This window comes from Gracilinanus agilis, chromosome 4 (assembly GCF_016433145.1).
Source record: "Gracilinanus agilis isolate LMUSP501 chromosome 4, AgileGrace, whole genome shotgun sequence".
Classification (NCBI taxonomy): Eukaryota; Metazoa; Chordata; class Mammalia; order Didelphimorphia; family Didelphidae; genus Gracilinanus; species Gracilinanus agilis.
The window spans coordinates 78603251-78618210 of record NC_058133.1 but is presented as its reverse complement, the minus strand read 5'-3'; the positions used below and the strand labels follow the sequence as shown (position 1 = coordinate 78618210).

General features: G+C 42.0%; 1 protein-coding gene across 2 annotated transcripts in view; it reads left to right on the top strand.

Annotated features, from left to right (window-relative positions):
• The window catches only part of RGS8 (regulator of G protein signaling 8), a 65219-nt gene that overhangs the window by 15229 nt on the left and 35030 nt on the right, over nt 1-14960 (top strand). The window contains exon 2 of one of the 2 annotated variants that reach the window (XM_044674349.1): nt 11416-11489. In XM_044674349.1, coding sequence (XP_044530284.1) covers nt 11416-11489 — 74 coding nt within the window. Of the gene's footprint in view, nt 1-11415; nt 11490-14142; nt 14169-14960 lie in introns of those variants that run through there. The other variant, XM_044674350.1, reaches the window with a different exon arrangement.

The following is a 14960-nucleotide window of genomic DNA, read 5'->3' as shown; positions in this document are numbered from 1 at the left end:
GTTAACCAAAGTCTATTTTATCTGGAACCGAATGACCAAAACACACACATATACATATATATATATATATATTACCTTCCATGTGCCCTCTCTCTATGTGTGTGTATATATGTACATAAACACATATACATATAGTGCCTACCATGTTCTCTATATATAACTATATATATGTATATATATATATAACTATATATATATATGTATGTATACATAGCATATGGTAGGCACTATTCCTTTATCAACCTCATAGTCCAGGCCACTGTAGATCTCTTAATGCTGTCCAAAATCACATTCACTTTTTGTAGATAATATGTCACACTGTTTTCTCAACTATAAAATGAGATGGAGATGGAAATGTTAAATCACTCCAGTATCTTTGCCAAGAAAACCTCAAACGGGATCACGAAGAGTCAGCCATGAACAACCGACTGAACAACAATAAATATCACACTGCTGACTTTGTGGATAAACATTTATTAAGTGCCTACTACGTGCCAGGCACTGTGCTAAGTGATGGAGATACACACAAAAAAGGCAGAAGACAGTTCCTGCTTTTGGGGAGTTTATAATCTATTGGGGAGACAACATGTAAGTGTCTAAGTACAAATGAGCTATAGACAGGATTAAATGAGAAATAATTAAGAGAGGGAAGGCACTGGAATTAAGAGGGGTTAGGAAAGACTTTCTGAAGAAGACGGACTTTAGATGAGACCTGAAGGAAGCAAGGGAAAGCTGGGAGGTGGAGCTGAGGAGGGAGAACAATCCAGGAAGAGGCAATAGCCAGAGAAAATGCTCAGAGCTGAGAGATGGAGTGTTTTATTAACGAAACAGTGATGTTCACTAGCTTCACTCAATCTAAGAGTCCGTAGAGGGGAGTAAAGTATAAAATAACTGGAAAGGTAGTTGAGGAAGCGGGGGGGGGGGGAGGGGGGGGGAAGTAGGTTATAAAAGGCTTTGGATAGCAAACAGAGGATTTTGTATGTTTTTTTTCTCCTCCTTTCAGCTTCCTTGGCTTTTTTGAAGACTTAATTCAATCTCAACTTCTGCTGGAAGCTTTTTCTGGCTCACTTCCTCACCAAATGCTAGTGCCTCTCTCTGAGATTACTACTACTACTAAGTAATAATAATAAAATAATAATATCATGTATATAGTGCTTACTGTGTGCCAGGTACGGTGCTAAGCTCTTTACAAATATCCACTCATTTGGTCATATGCTCTGTACCTATCTTAATTGTACCTAGTTATTTACATATTTTCTCCCTAGTTGTACAAAACAAATAACAGCATTTGCATTTTTAAATACAAGGAACCTTTATCTAAAAATATCAAAACCATATAGACTGTGTGTATGAATGTGTGTGTTTGCACATGTACCAGATTTGGTCCTCTGGCCCTAGTTTGTTGACGACTGCCCTAAAATAGAGTTCCTTTGGACTAAGTGACCTGCACTCATTAAGGGTACCTTGGGACTCTTTTTTTTTTTTAACTCTCCTTTTTTACTTTGAGTTTCAAATTCCCATGAGCTATTTTTGTTCTGTCCTTTATAGACCAAAGGTTGTAATCTTTGGTAGAAAAGACAGAAGCAAAATAAAAAATGATAAATAAGTCATCAGTTATTATCGTCCTGTCCAATCTGAGCAGTATTTCAGCCCTTCTTGGATCTTCAAGTCCTTAAAATAGCTAAAAATAAACTGACCAATCAACAGATTGAGAGGAAGTAGTCTGCCTTCAAGGGCCTTACTATCTATTGGAAGATCAATATCTGTGTGAGAGTGCAATCAATATTAGGCCACAGTACCCAGATGGGATCTGAATTAGGAAATGCTCAGTGGATAAGGATTTAGATGAAACATACCTCAAGCCTGTGGTTACTAGTCAAACCAGGGTTTTTTGTCAATGATTCAGAATCCACAGTTGAATCCATAAATAAACAAACAAATCTTCTGTGGCCAGAATAAATATGTCCTTTGATACACTGATTTTATTTTTAGATTTTAATCTATGATTTCATCAGACAGGGAATCCCTTCTAATTCCCATTAGCATCTGCTGTGCAGGTTACAGTCTTAAGAGAGTTGCCTGGGGGCAATGAGAAGTTAAGTGACCTACCTAGGATCACATAGCAGGCAGGTAGAAGGTGAATCCAAATCTTCCAGATTCCAAGCAGGCTCTTTATCTACAAATCCAGGATTGCTTCTCACTACATTATATTTGTTACTGTTTTAAAAATCTTTTTTGATGCTATTGAGATGAATAAAATATAAATACATTTAAAAACATTCCTGAATTCATAGAAACTTTTGATCATAAAGCATTCTCTCTGAGGCAGCTAGGGAGTACAGTAGATAGAGTACTGGGTCTGGGGTTAAGAAGAGCTGAGCTCAAATCTGGACTCAGGTGTGACCCTGGGCAAGTCACTTAACCTCAGTTGCCTAGCCCTTTCTGCTCTTCTGTCTTAGATCTGATACTAAGACAGAAGATTTAAAAAGACTAATATGTTACTTTGAGGATCAAATGAGATAATATCTGTAAAGTACTTACTTGGCATGGTACCTGGCACACTGTAGGCACTTAATAAATGCTTATTTTCTTTTCTTCCCTTTCCATCTCCAAAGATATGATTAGTCTATAATATTACTTTATCATGTAGGGAAGCCTAAAATTTGATATTAAAAAAGACCTGTCATATTTGTAAAGGTTAGGAATCCTGCCCTTGGCTATACACTATATTCTTCCTGTATTTCCATTTCAAATACTAATAATTCTCCCAGGTAATGGCTATCTTACTGACCCATATTTTGTCACTGATCCTGATAGATTAGGGGGCAGCCTGTAATCTCGTGGTACTCACTTTGGGGGAGACAATATAGATTTCTTGTTTCTTATTTTCCCAGCTTTTGAAACAATTTGCTTTTACAGATGCAAGATAGTATAGGAAAGTTAGATACTGAAGCTTCCACCATTCAGTGCTAGGGCTGCTTTTAGGATTTCTCAAAAGAGGCGATTATACATTGTAGGTTTAGAAGTGGAAAAGAATTTAGAGGCCATTGAGGTTAACTTCATTTTGCAGGTGAATAAAGTGAAGCTCTGCGATCACTCAGCTAGGAAGTGTTTGATGCCCTATTTTGATCTCAGGTCTTCTTGATGCCAAGTTTAGTGCCCTCTCTACTCTGCCACGCTGCTCCATTTAAAGAGAAGAATATAAGAGAAGAAGAGAGCAAGACAAAAGGGGGGAAAAGAGAACAAGAAAAAAAGATAACCAGGAGAGGGGAGCCAGAGGAGGGGAATGGGCAGCAGGCAAGGGAGGGAATCAAAGGCTAAGGGGAATAGAAAAAAAAAAAGGAATTTATATAACCTCCTATTGTCCAAGTAGTTCCAAGGGCGGGACAAATATGTTAACTTAAAAATCTCTGCAACACCTCTGGTAGGCAGGTAGGTGGTAAAAATGAATCCTGAAATAATAAGGTTCTATTTATATAGAACCTTTCTCCAAGGAGCTCAAATAGCTACACAGACATTATCCAATTAATCTGCACAACCTCCTTCTAAAGTAGGAAGGTACTGAGATGATAATCCCCATTTTACAGATGGAGCATTGGAGGACAAAAAGGATTTAGCTGGAGCCAAAGCTGGGTGTCTTTTCTCTCACTCAGCCAGTAATGCACTCAGTCAGGAAAATTTCCAGGCTCCTCTGTGCTCCAGGTCTCACTGGCCCTTTCTATGCCCGTTGGCCTCATTTGCAAACATAGTACTGGGGTGGGAAGTGGAATTAGATGAGCTAAAAGCATAGGACTGATTGTCTCCCTCCCCTGCTCAAGAAGCTTTAGTGACTATTTCTTTTAAGATAAAATGTAAATGGGGGCAGCTAGGTGGTTCAGTGAATTGAGAGACAGACCTAAAGAGGTCCTGGCTTCAAATCTGGCCTTAGACAATTCTGGGTGGCCTTGGGCAAGTCACAACCCCCATCGCCTAGCCCTTATTGCTCTTCTGCCTTGGGACCAATACTCAGTATTGATTCTAAGGTGAAAGGTTAACTATTTAAAAAAAAAGACAAAATACAAACTCTTCATTTTGGCCTATCTCTTTTTGATATCTCCATCTGGATATACTTTAGACTTCTTAAACTCAACACATCCAAAACCAAACTCATTTTTCTTTCTAAATCTTCCTTTCTTGCCTACTTTCTTGTTACTGGTGAGCACACCACCATGTTTCCTATGCACTAGGGCTTGCAACCTAGGTGTCATCCTTGACTCCTTGGTCTCTCTTTCCCACTGCCCCACATCCCAATCTGTTGACATGTTCTATCAATTTTATCTTTTGCAACACATATATATTGATGCAGCCAGTGCCTTAATACAAGTCCCCATTACACCACACGTGGACTATTGAAACAGCTTTCTGGTTGATCTTTTTGCCTCAAATCTCTTCCCACTCCAGTCCATTCTTTTTTTTTTTTTTTTTTTAACCCTTTAATATTCTAACAACTCTAAGACATAAGGACAAGGGCTTGGTAATCAAGCTTAAATGACTTGCCAATGATCACACAGCTAGGGAGAGGGAGTGTTTGAGACCAGATTTGAACCTAGGTTCTCCCAACTTCAGGTTTGGAACTCTTATCTATTTTGCTACCTAGCTGCCCCCACTCCAATCAATTCTTCACTCAGCTGTCAAAGTGATCCTCCTAAAGTTCAGGTCTGACCTTGCCACTTCCTACTCAGTAAATTCCAGAGGCTTCCTATTACCTCCAGGCTCATATATAAAATCTTCTGTTTGTGTTTTAAAATTCTTCATAACCTAGCCCCTTCCTACTTTCCCGGTGTTTTTATATCTCAACCCCTCCATATTTTCTACAATTCTGTAGTAACATTAGTCTCTTTGCTGATCCTGGAACAAGACACTCCATTTCCTGACCCTGGACGTTTTCACTGATTGTGCCCCATGCCTGGAATGTCTTCCCTCCTCATCTCTGCTTCCTGGCTTCCTTCAGGTCCTAGCTAAATCCCATCTTCTGCAAGAAATCTTTCCCAACCCCAATTATTTCTAATGCTTTCCCTCTATCGATAATTTCCAACGGGCTCTTTCTAGATCTTGTTTGTATTTACTTGTTTATGTATTCTTTCTCCTCTTAGATTGGGAGCCCCTTGAGAGCAGGGATTATTCTTCCCTTTCTCTGCATCCCCTGCTCTCAGCCCGGTAGATGCTTACTACATGCTCATTGGCTTTGTTATTTAACACCCTTCCCATCTGGCTCCAGCCTGCCTTACCAGGCTGATTCCATATCACTCCTCCTCATCCACACTATATTCTGGTCAGACTGGCTTATTTGCTGTTTCTCATCTTTGACATTTCATCTTTTCTCTTTCTATATTTGCACAGTCCGTTCCTTATAATTGAAATACTCGCTGGAAATCCTTAGCTCCCTGCAAAAGCCCATTCAAATCCTCCATTCTCCCTGCTGTTAGGACCCTGTCCCTAAAATGACTTTGTATTTATTTTGAGTATCCTTATCGGTACACATGTTATCTCACTTGTTACAGTGTAAGCTTGTTGAGGGTGGAGATATTTATATCTTTGTGTCTTGCTTATCAAGGGCAGCCTAGCACTCTATCCACTGAGCCACCTAGCTGTCTCCAAGACAAAGGATAAATGACTTGCCCAGGGTCACGCAGCTAATAAATATTTGAGTCTGAATTTAAACTCAGGTCTTTCTGACTCCAGGACCAGTGCTATATCCACTGAGCTGCCTAATGACCTCTGCCTGGCAAATATTAGATGCATAATGGATTTTTGGCACTAGAGTTATAAAGACAAAATTGACGAGACAAGAGTTTTTTCAGGAATCTCCATTTTTGAGAAAATGATCCATTGTTCTCTCTCTAGGTTTTGCCACCATACCTCAGCTGTCTTGTATTCCCTCTTTCCTGTTGGTGTTGTATTCTTCCTGGATCTTGCATTTTGAGGAAGGATCCAGGACAGCCACCCTTTGTTCTCAGGATTTTACCTTGGGCTTGCTCCCTTTTCAGTTCCTTTTTATATGTTTTCTTACCCTGTTAGAATGTAAACTCTTTGAGGGCAGGAGCTGCATTTCCTTTTGCATGTAGTTGTATCCCCAACTTTAGCACAGTGCCTGGCACATAGGAAGTACTTGATAAATGCTCGTTGATTTGACTAGACTCTGAATGAGATTAAGTACCAGACCTATAAGCTCATAGAGGTGGAATTCCCTGCTGTGTCTATTTTGATGCACTGTCATTGCGAGCAAGACAGCTGGATTCTTGGACTGAGGATGAGGAAACAGGAAGGGAAAGTGGAAAGTATGAAGTCTCTGAATGGTGGAGGGGAAGTACAGGCATTTTAGAGCAAACTCTTTTAGCCAAGTGACATCTTTCAGTCCTGCCCTTCCTTGTGTCCTGCTTGTCTCCGTGGTAACCCTAAAGCATCACTGTTTGTGTTGATTCATGTTTCTACTGTTACTAGGATTGCTAAGAAGTGGAGGTTGCTTTTAAAAGATTTGCAAAAGAGCGTTAGCAAACAGGACCAAATTGAAATCTAATACATAAATGACTGTTTTTATGAAAAGCTTTTAAATATTGTACAGTCCTGGGTGGTACGTTGGCTAAATAAATGCATGTGGACCATTTTTGATGGACTTGTCCATAAATCTCCTACGTCACTATGGCTTTTTAAAATATTGCATTGTGAAATCTAATTTGCTTGCTCTATCATCCCTTTAATTACATTTTATATGTCTCTATTCCACCGGCGTGTGTGTGTGTGTGTGTGTGTGTGTGTGTGTGTGTCTTGTGTGACAGTGGCATGGATTTTCTTTGATAAATTGAACCCCTCTCTGCTAGAGATACCAGGAAAACACTCCATCTGAAGGGCCTTTGGTACCTGGGTTATCTCAGATGATCAGCAGCAGATATTTATTTACAATCTTTTTTTTTTTTTTTTAAACCTTTACCTTTTGTCTTAGTATCAATTCTAAGGCAGAAGAGCAGTCAGGGCTAGGCCACTGGGGTTAGTTAAATATTTTGCCTGGGGTCACACAGCTTAAAAAATGTCTGAGGTCATATTTAAACTCAGGTCCTCCTGACTTCAGATCTCATGTTCTATCTGCTGTGCTCTCTAGCTGTTCCCAGACATTTATTTTTGATCTTGGTCCCAGAGAACTTGACTTTCTTGGCTGCCATATTGAACTGTTGACTATCTCTTGATCCTATGGGCCGCCAAAACTCTAGGTCTGTTTCAGAACTGTAGTCTATCTGTGTCTTCCTTATCTTGAATTGGCAAAATTGATTGTTTTGAACCCAGGTAGAAGATTTTACATTTGCCTTTTTAAAATTTCATCTTATTAGATTCAAAGAGGCTGTATGGTAATAGTGTATAAGGAGCTGACCTTTAAGTCAGGAAAACCAGGGGTCAAATCCTGTCCCAGACACATACTGACTTTATTGCCTTAGGCAAATGGCTTAACCTTTCACTTCTCTGAGTAGTGACTGTAAGCTGGAAATCAAGTGCCAAATACCACTGGTGTAGGGAATTTTCCTTCTGGGAGTTCCCTATATTGATGAAATCAAAGGTTAAAAAAATTTAATAAATAACCTTGGCACAACTGGTTAAGCAAATGGGAAAATTAAGGAAGTTCATTGTGAAATCAGTTTTTCTCTTTGGAAACCAAAGTGGCTATGTTTTTATGTAAGACAAATTATACATATTTTGGAACTCTTATGGCACCGGGGAACTCTCATGTTTTGGTGACAATTCTACTCCTTTTTAGAAAAGAAATCAATAAATTTGCATTGATTTCCTACTCGACATATGTGCACATGGCATTTTATACATTCACCCAGTAAGGCTTTGCTAATTCAATTGCTAACATACTTCTTTATAGTCCATTCAAATACAAAGACTTTTTAACAAAAAGCAGAAAAATTTAAAAACCATTTTTAGCCTTAATTTTCTTCTCTCCCTCCCTCTCTCCTGTCCCCCTTCCCTGAGGCAGTAACCAATGTGACATAGGTTATTCTATATGCAATCATATAAAACATATTTTTATATTGGTCATGTTGTGGAAGAAGACATATAAAAAACCCCCAAAGAATATAAAATGATAAATAGTATACTTTGATTTGCATTCAGACTCCATCAGTTCTTTCTCTCAGGTGGATAGCATTTTTTCATCTTCAGTCCTTTGGAATTACCTTGGATCTTTGTATTATTGGGAACAACTGTCATTCATAGTTGATCATTGCACAACATACAATGACTTTTTCAGGTTAGTTGGTGTCCGTCTTTGCCTCAGGTCTCTCCTAACTCCAGCCCATTCTCTACTTAGTCAAACTGAGCTTCCTAAAATGCAGGAGTGACGTTATCAACCTCCCCTGCTTCAGTCATTCAGTAATCTCCTGTGGATCCCTGTTATGTCTAGGATCATATATAAAATCCTCTGGTGGACTTTTAATTCCCTTCATAACCAGGCCACCTTGTACCTTTCCAGTGTTCTTAAACCTTACTCCCCTCTATGTAGACTACAATGCAATGTTACTAGCCTCCTTGCTGTTCTTTGAACATGACATTCCATTTTTCAATTCCACACATTTTCACTGGTTGTCCCCCATCCCTGGAACACTTTCCCTCCTCCTTTCTGTCTTCTAGCTTACCTGGCTTCCTTCCAGCCTCAGCTAAAGTCCCACCTTCTTCAGGAACCTTTTCCCTTCTTCCTTAATCTTAGTACTTTTCCTCTGAGGCAACCCACCCAAATTATCACATTTATATCTTGTTTGCACATAGTTGTTTGAATGTTATCTCCTTCATTAGCCTGTGTGCTCTTTGAGAGCTGGGACTGTATTATTATTATTATTATTATTATTATTGTTAGCTTTATACCCCCAGTAGTTAGCACAGAAGACACTTAATAAATGTTTGTGGATTAAATTATTTGTCAAATTAATTGAGATGTCTAACCATTCACCAGAAAATTTGGGTTTGAATTCTGGCTATAATGCTAGTTGGCTATGTAAACGGAGATAAAATGCTTTGACCTCTGTTAGCCTCACTATTCTTATCTATGAAATGGGACAAATAATTCTTATATTATTCATCTCATAGAGTTGTTTTAAGTAAAGTACTTTGGAAAGTTACTTCGTAAAACTCAACATGTTTCAGGGGTGTAACTGGAAATTTTTTCACATGGGGTGAAAACAGGGAGGGGTCTCATTAGTAGAGAATTGAAAGGAGATAGGTTGGGCCTTCATCCCCACAGGGACTGGGCATTGATGAAAAGTAGATGCTAGAGAGGGATAATCAAGACTCTGGTTTGGAAGTGTAGAGCTGTGCTACGTGGTGGTTTAGGTATTGGAACACTATATGGAAAGATGAGGTGTGGGGACACTAGAGTATCTTCCCTGCCATGTCACTGCCCTGGGACAAAGTGCTATGTTTCCCTTGCTAGTTCTAACTCCGCTTGGGCATGCATTGTTATTACTGCTAGCAGCACAGAATAACAGCAGATTTCTAGGGATTTCATGTGATGGTGCTGGATGCTTTATGCATATAACTACGTATAGTCACAAATTGTCTGGTGGCATTCTTTATTTGCAGTATAGCAAGGTGCTTCTTCAGAGTATTTCCCTTTACAATTTGTATCTGTCGGGCGATTTTTTTCATCGTGTATGGTCTCAGGGCAATGATCTGAAGGCCTCAAATCTGCTAGGATATTTATTTAATTTTTTAGGAACTGACACTTGGCTAGCAACAAGGCAGAAAACCAGTGGCAATGAGAAAGCAAAAACCTCAAATTGTGCCTCTCAGGCCTCTTTGCTGAACTGAGTGGCACCATGGACATTATCAGAGCGAGACAATGAGTCACTGTAGAGACAGCAGTGGAATTTATATTTGTCCCCTGTCATCAGGCAGCAGGCGGGGATGGCAGCATCACTCACTCCCCTGACAGAATGCAGGTTTTGTACAAAGAATCCTGAAGTGAAAGGTGGGCTTCTTCCAAGTCCTCACAGTCACTTTTCCTTAGGGATTCCTCCTAGCTTTAGTAAGTCTCTTCCTGGTGCTTGCAGGTAGACATGAATGCCAGACATCTTTTTTTAAGAGCAAATGTGGGCTTCATGCTAGAGAACCCAAGATCAAGGAACACAGGGAGAAAGCCAGACAGGGTGCAGAATTGACTTGCCCTATGAAGCTGGGTCTACCCAGAGCTCCTTCTGGGATGGACACAAAGCCTGCAAAGGTCTGAGTGGTCAAGGAGCCTCAGATTAGAAAATGGGGGAGTTGTCTGAACTGGGCAGAACAAAAGGGAGACTCTCACTTTTCTGCAAAGGCAAATTGCAGGAGCTGGATGGAAGAAACTGCTAGGAGATGGCAGAGAAAGGGAAGTGATTTTTCACTGGGGGAGATGCAGGTGAGAGCGGGGTGGGGGTGATAGATGAGCAGGCTTGGACAGATAGAGATTATGGACATTTCTCATGAAAAGAAGAGCCAGGGAGGCAGTGATGGGGAAAGGGGAATGCTTGTCTGTAGGGAGGAGATGACTGAAATATGGTACTCGGTGGGGATGCCTCAGGTCTGTGAGGTTTAGCTCTGCCATGAGGCAGAGTAGCAACAGGAAGCCTTGCCACCTCGGGAGGGAGTGGGATTCGATGGGTAGCCTGTACCATAGCCATCTCTCTCTCTGCATTGGCCTGATCATGTTAGACCCAAGAAAGCACCCAGTGGTCCCCTGCTCATTAGGAAGTTTGCCATGGCCCTGGTCCCTGCTGTCAGCAGCTGTCTGGGGCAAGAATTCTCTGATTCCTGATCCCAGAGTAGCAGCCAGCTTTCCTCCGACTGTAGCAGAGCTCATTAAAGGCAGGCCGATTGGATGCTTGATTTCCAGTTAAGTCAGGGCTGAGGAGGGGGTGGGGCATGAGGAAAAAATACCTCTATCTGAACTCCCCCCCCCACCTCCACCCACACTCCACCCCTCAAAGTCTCCTGGTGCTGGGATGCACTTCCTTTTCATTTAACTGAAGCCCAAGGATCTGAGAATCAGGTTAGTAAGGAGGAAGAGTGCCAGGCAGGGCTCTGATCAGGTGGGCACCTTCTTCATGCTTCCAATGAAAATGGGTGAGCAGACACCGCGTGGCAGAGCCTAGCCAAGCCACCTCCTGCTGGGTGTGGGATGCTTGAGTATTTACTGGATGTGACAAGCAGAGAGGGGAGCTTTCATCTATACTGCTCGCTGCCTGGCAAAAGTGGTGGGAGGTGTGTGTGTGTGAGTGTGAGCGTGTGAGCGTGTGTGTGTGTGTGTGTGTGTGTGTGTGTGTGTGTGTGTGTGTGTATGTGCACTCATCCACGAGCATGCGTTCTTCACCCCGCCAAGGATTTGACTGCTAAGAGATAGATTTGCTCTCTCCTCAGAGCTCCTTGACCAGCAGCCTCTCTGACCATCTGGTTGGCAAAGACCCACAGGCCATGAGGACAGGTCAAAGGCAGTGAGTATGGCTTTCCTTTCTTTCTCTTCAATCTTCTCCTTCATTTGGGTGCTTATGTGTGCAGAGTACATTATCCACATATTTAACTAACCTAGCTTTAACCTACCTCTCTGTGCATATTGATTGCTTTCTCCCTACTGAAGCTCTCATGGCTCTTAACCTCTCTCCACTCTCTGGTTTTGGTTTTGGTTTTTCTTTTTACGTATAAATCTTGATTTTTCTTTCCTCTTGGCTGGGAGGGGGGGGGCTCTCCTTCCCTCTCTATCCATCTCCTCACCCTCTGCTCTCCTATTGAATGGAGGAGGTTGGCCTCCCTGGGGCAGCCACGAAGCTATGTTCCCTTTGAGGAACTAGCAAACACATCACCTCCCCTTTTGTACTCTCCTAAGATTTGGGGGTAAACTTTGGGTGCCAGGACTTTAATGGCTGAGCAAAATCACCGGTTTGGGAACTGGTAAGGGTAGTGAACACATCTGTGAAAGGAAGAGGGAGCTCGGGCTATGGCATCCTATGGATTCCCACTGAATGCGACCAGATGCTGGGTTTATCAAGGGAGCAAATCGTTGTCTTGTTTGGGACAGAAGATCTGGGGAGAGATGAAGAGGGGTAGGACAGAGTGAGACAACAATGTCTGACAGCAGCTGGCAGCTACAAGACTCAGGGAAGGGAATCTGCTGGAGATATGAGTCATTTTTGGGCAGGGGGTGTGTGTGTGTGTGTGTATGTCAGGGGACTGCAGGGGAAAAGGGAAAGAGGTGAGGCTGAGGTAGGAGATGCCTTGTCAGGTATGGGCAAGTGCCTTTGCCTGCTCTGTTTGGTTTATGAGGGAGTATGGGGCTGAGCAGGGTAGCATAGAGCTTCTGGCTCTCACTGTGACAGCTAGAAAGGAAACGTTGGGTACTCTAGCCATGTGTCTTTCCCTTATATATTGTCTCTACTCCGGTCAAGAAGAAGACTAGGGCCAAAAGGGCTAGAACCATTGCTTTCCATGGCTCCCCTTTTAGCTCAAAACTACGATTTTAACTGAGGATAGTGCTCATGACAGAGATTGGGAAAATGTATTCTCTGACTTCTAACACAATTCCCCAGGTTCCTGGAGGAGAGAATTTTTAACCATAAGATCTTGAGACACCTCTTTTGGCCATCATATAGATTATATTGCTATAGGGAAAACCTACCTCTACCTGCTTTGTAACTTAAGGTCTTAGGGATGCCAAGGGAAAAAGAGGTTAAATAATTTGCTTAAGGTCACAAAGATATTTTTATATAAGAGGTGAGACTTCTCTATCCATTCTGCCACCCACCTCTTAAAATGTCATTCAATTAACATATACATATTTTAAAAGCTTTGAAAGTATCCTCTGAATTTGTTGGTGGCGTTCCTCTGAGGAACTATTTATGGGTAGGATGCCCTCTCTAAAACTTTATTTTTCCTCCTTCTTGTCTTCTCTCCATTTATCTTTGTGGAAGTACAGGGGTAAAAATATACCAGGATAGGTCCTTGCTGAGCAGTTCGGAAGGAAGGAAATATGTCAGTTGTTCTTAATACATGCTTAGCCCAATGTTCTCTCCCTTCTGATCAGAAACGGTTAGGGACACATGAGTTTAGGGGAAGTCAGTTGCCTTAATATGACAGTCTCTCTGCTGACACAGATAGGATTTGTGTACACATACAGAGTTGAGGGGCACCTTTCTCAAACCCTAGGCAAGATTTTAAAGTTTCATTCCTCTGCATGAAAAGATTATATTTCCTCTGCACTGAAAGATTTTATTTCCTCTGCATCTAAAAAGTCTCCCATTTCTCAGTTAGTCTTCCCTACAACACATATGACTTGACATCTCAAAATTGGTACCTACGAGCCACAGAAAGCAGAATTTTCTGGCCATAAAAAAATGAGCATTAAGAAACATCCCTTGTCGTGCTGTGCTCTAGACTTTTGCCTACCTGCCTATCCTTAGTCCCAGCTCTGTTTGTAGCCCTGCAAAGGAGAAAGCTAGTGGGTTGCTAACACCTGACAAGACTTCCTTGGAGTTTTTCCAACCTTCTTCCCACTCACTCCTCCCTGGGCCGTGTTCTCCCATCATAGACAAACTTGGAGAGGGTGGTATAAAACAGAATACCATCTAAGCATGGATCTATTGGCAGGTAGGATGGGGAAAGGATCATCCAGGCATCATTAGTATGGTTTTTGCCTTATCCATTAGTCACCTCAGTTTTGCCCTTGGAGAGAAGAGAAAACAGTTTTGGGGACTGCTGGCTCAGTCCTTCCCTTGGGCCATGTGTCCCACTTTCCTCTAAATGATGGCCTGCAGTTTGGGAAATAGGAGCTCTGGGCCAATCTTAAGCAATCTGAGTCCACTCCATTCATTTTGGACAGAACAACCCAAGGTGGGAGCCAATGGAGAAAAGAGGGTCACTTGGCTGAGGATACATTGACTCTCCATGCCTGGATGGCTTGGGCCCAAAGCCAACCTGAGAGGAGATGGAGTAAGGGGGTTTGAGAGGGCCAAGGCCCCCTCTTTTACCTAGGATTCTTTGATTTTAGGTGAGAGGACGTGAAAGGGTAAACCCATCCTCCCCGCAGTCTTACCTCCTGCCTTGAAGGCCCTGCAAGCCAGCCAATTAAAGGGTTGCCCGTAGCCGGATGCCTGTATGGCGGCCTTACTGATGCCTCGGAGGTAACTGAACCATGACATGTATTTTGCCCTACCTCCTTTCCTCTCTTCCTTGCTTCCCGCCATCCCCTGCGCTTTCTGCCCCACTCAAGCTTCCTCTGCTCATGGCGCCTTCCCCTACTTGCATTGCTTTGCCTTGTATGTCCCCTAAGGGGGTTGTCATTTTGTACAATGTCCTCTGCTCCAATTGGGAGATTCTTTAGTTCTAAACTTTGTGGCTGCCAGATATACTCCCATCATGTAGATGACTGGCAGGTGTGAGGATGGAAGCCCAAGGAACTGGGTTAAGTTATTTGTTCTTATTGCCTTTTTTTTGTTTTTTAGTTAGTTGGAAGCCTTACATAGTGTTTTCCAGGACAGCTGCTTCAGGGAAGAGAATAAACTTATTTTTTCCAAGCCCTTCAGGCTACAAACCAAATCCTGATCTTTGGCCCTTGATTTTTCCATTATTCCCAATTTCTTCCACCTGAACTAAGCAGGTCAGCTACAACCTGAGGCTTGACCTAGCCTAGAAAGAAAATAAAATTTGTTCATTCTCAGAGCATCATCAGGGAAAGTTGCTTCCTAAGGGCCCCAGGGTAGTCTCTGACACAGGTAATATTATACCCTGCAGGGCCTTGCCAATTAGCCCATGTAGATTTATTTGCAAATCATGATTAACTCAAATTCCTATGGTACCCTCTCCTTTCATTTTGAGATAGTACCAGATGCATATCCATTTTACAGAGGAGGAAAATGAGACTTAGTGAGATGTTTTCACAGTTAAGAAGTAGCAGACATGGGATTCGAACCCAG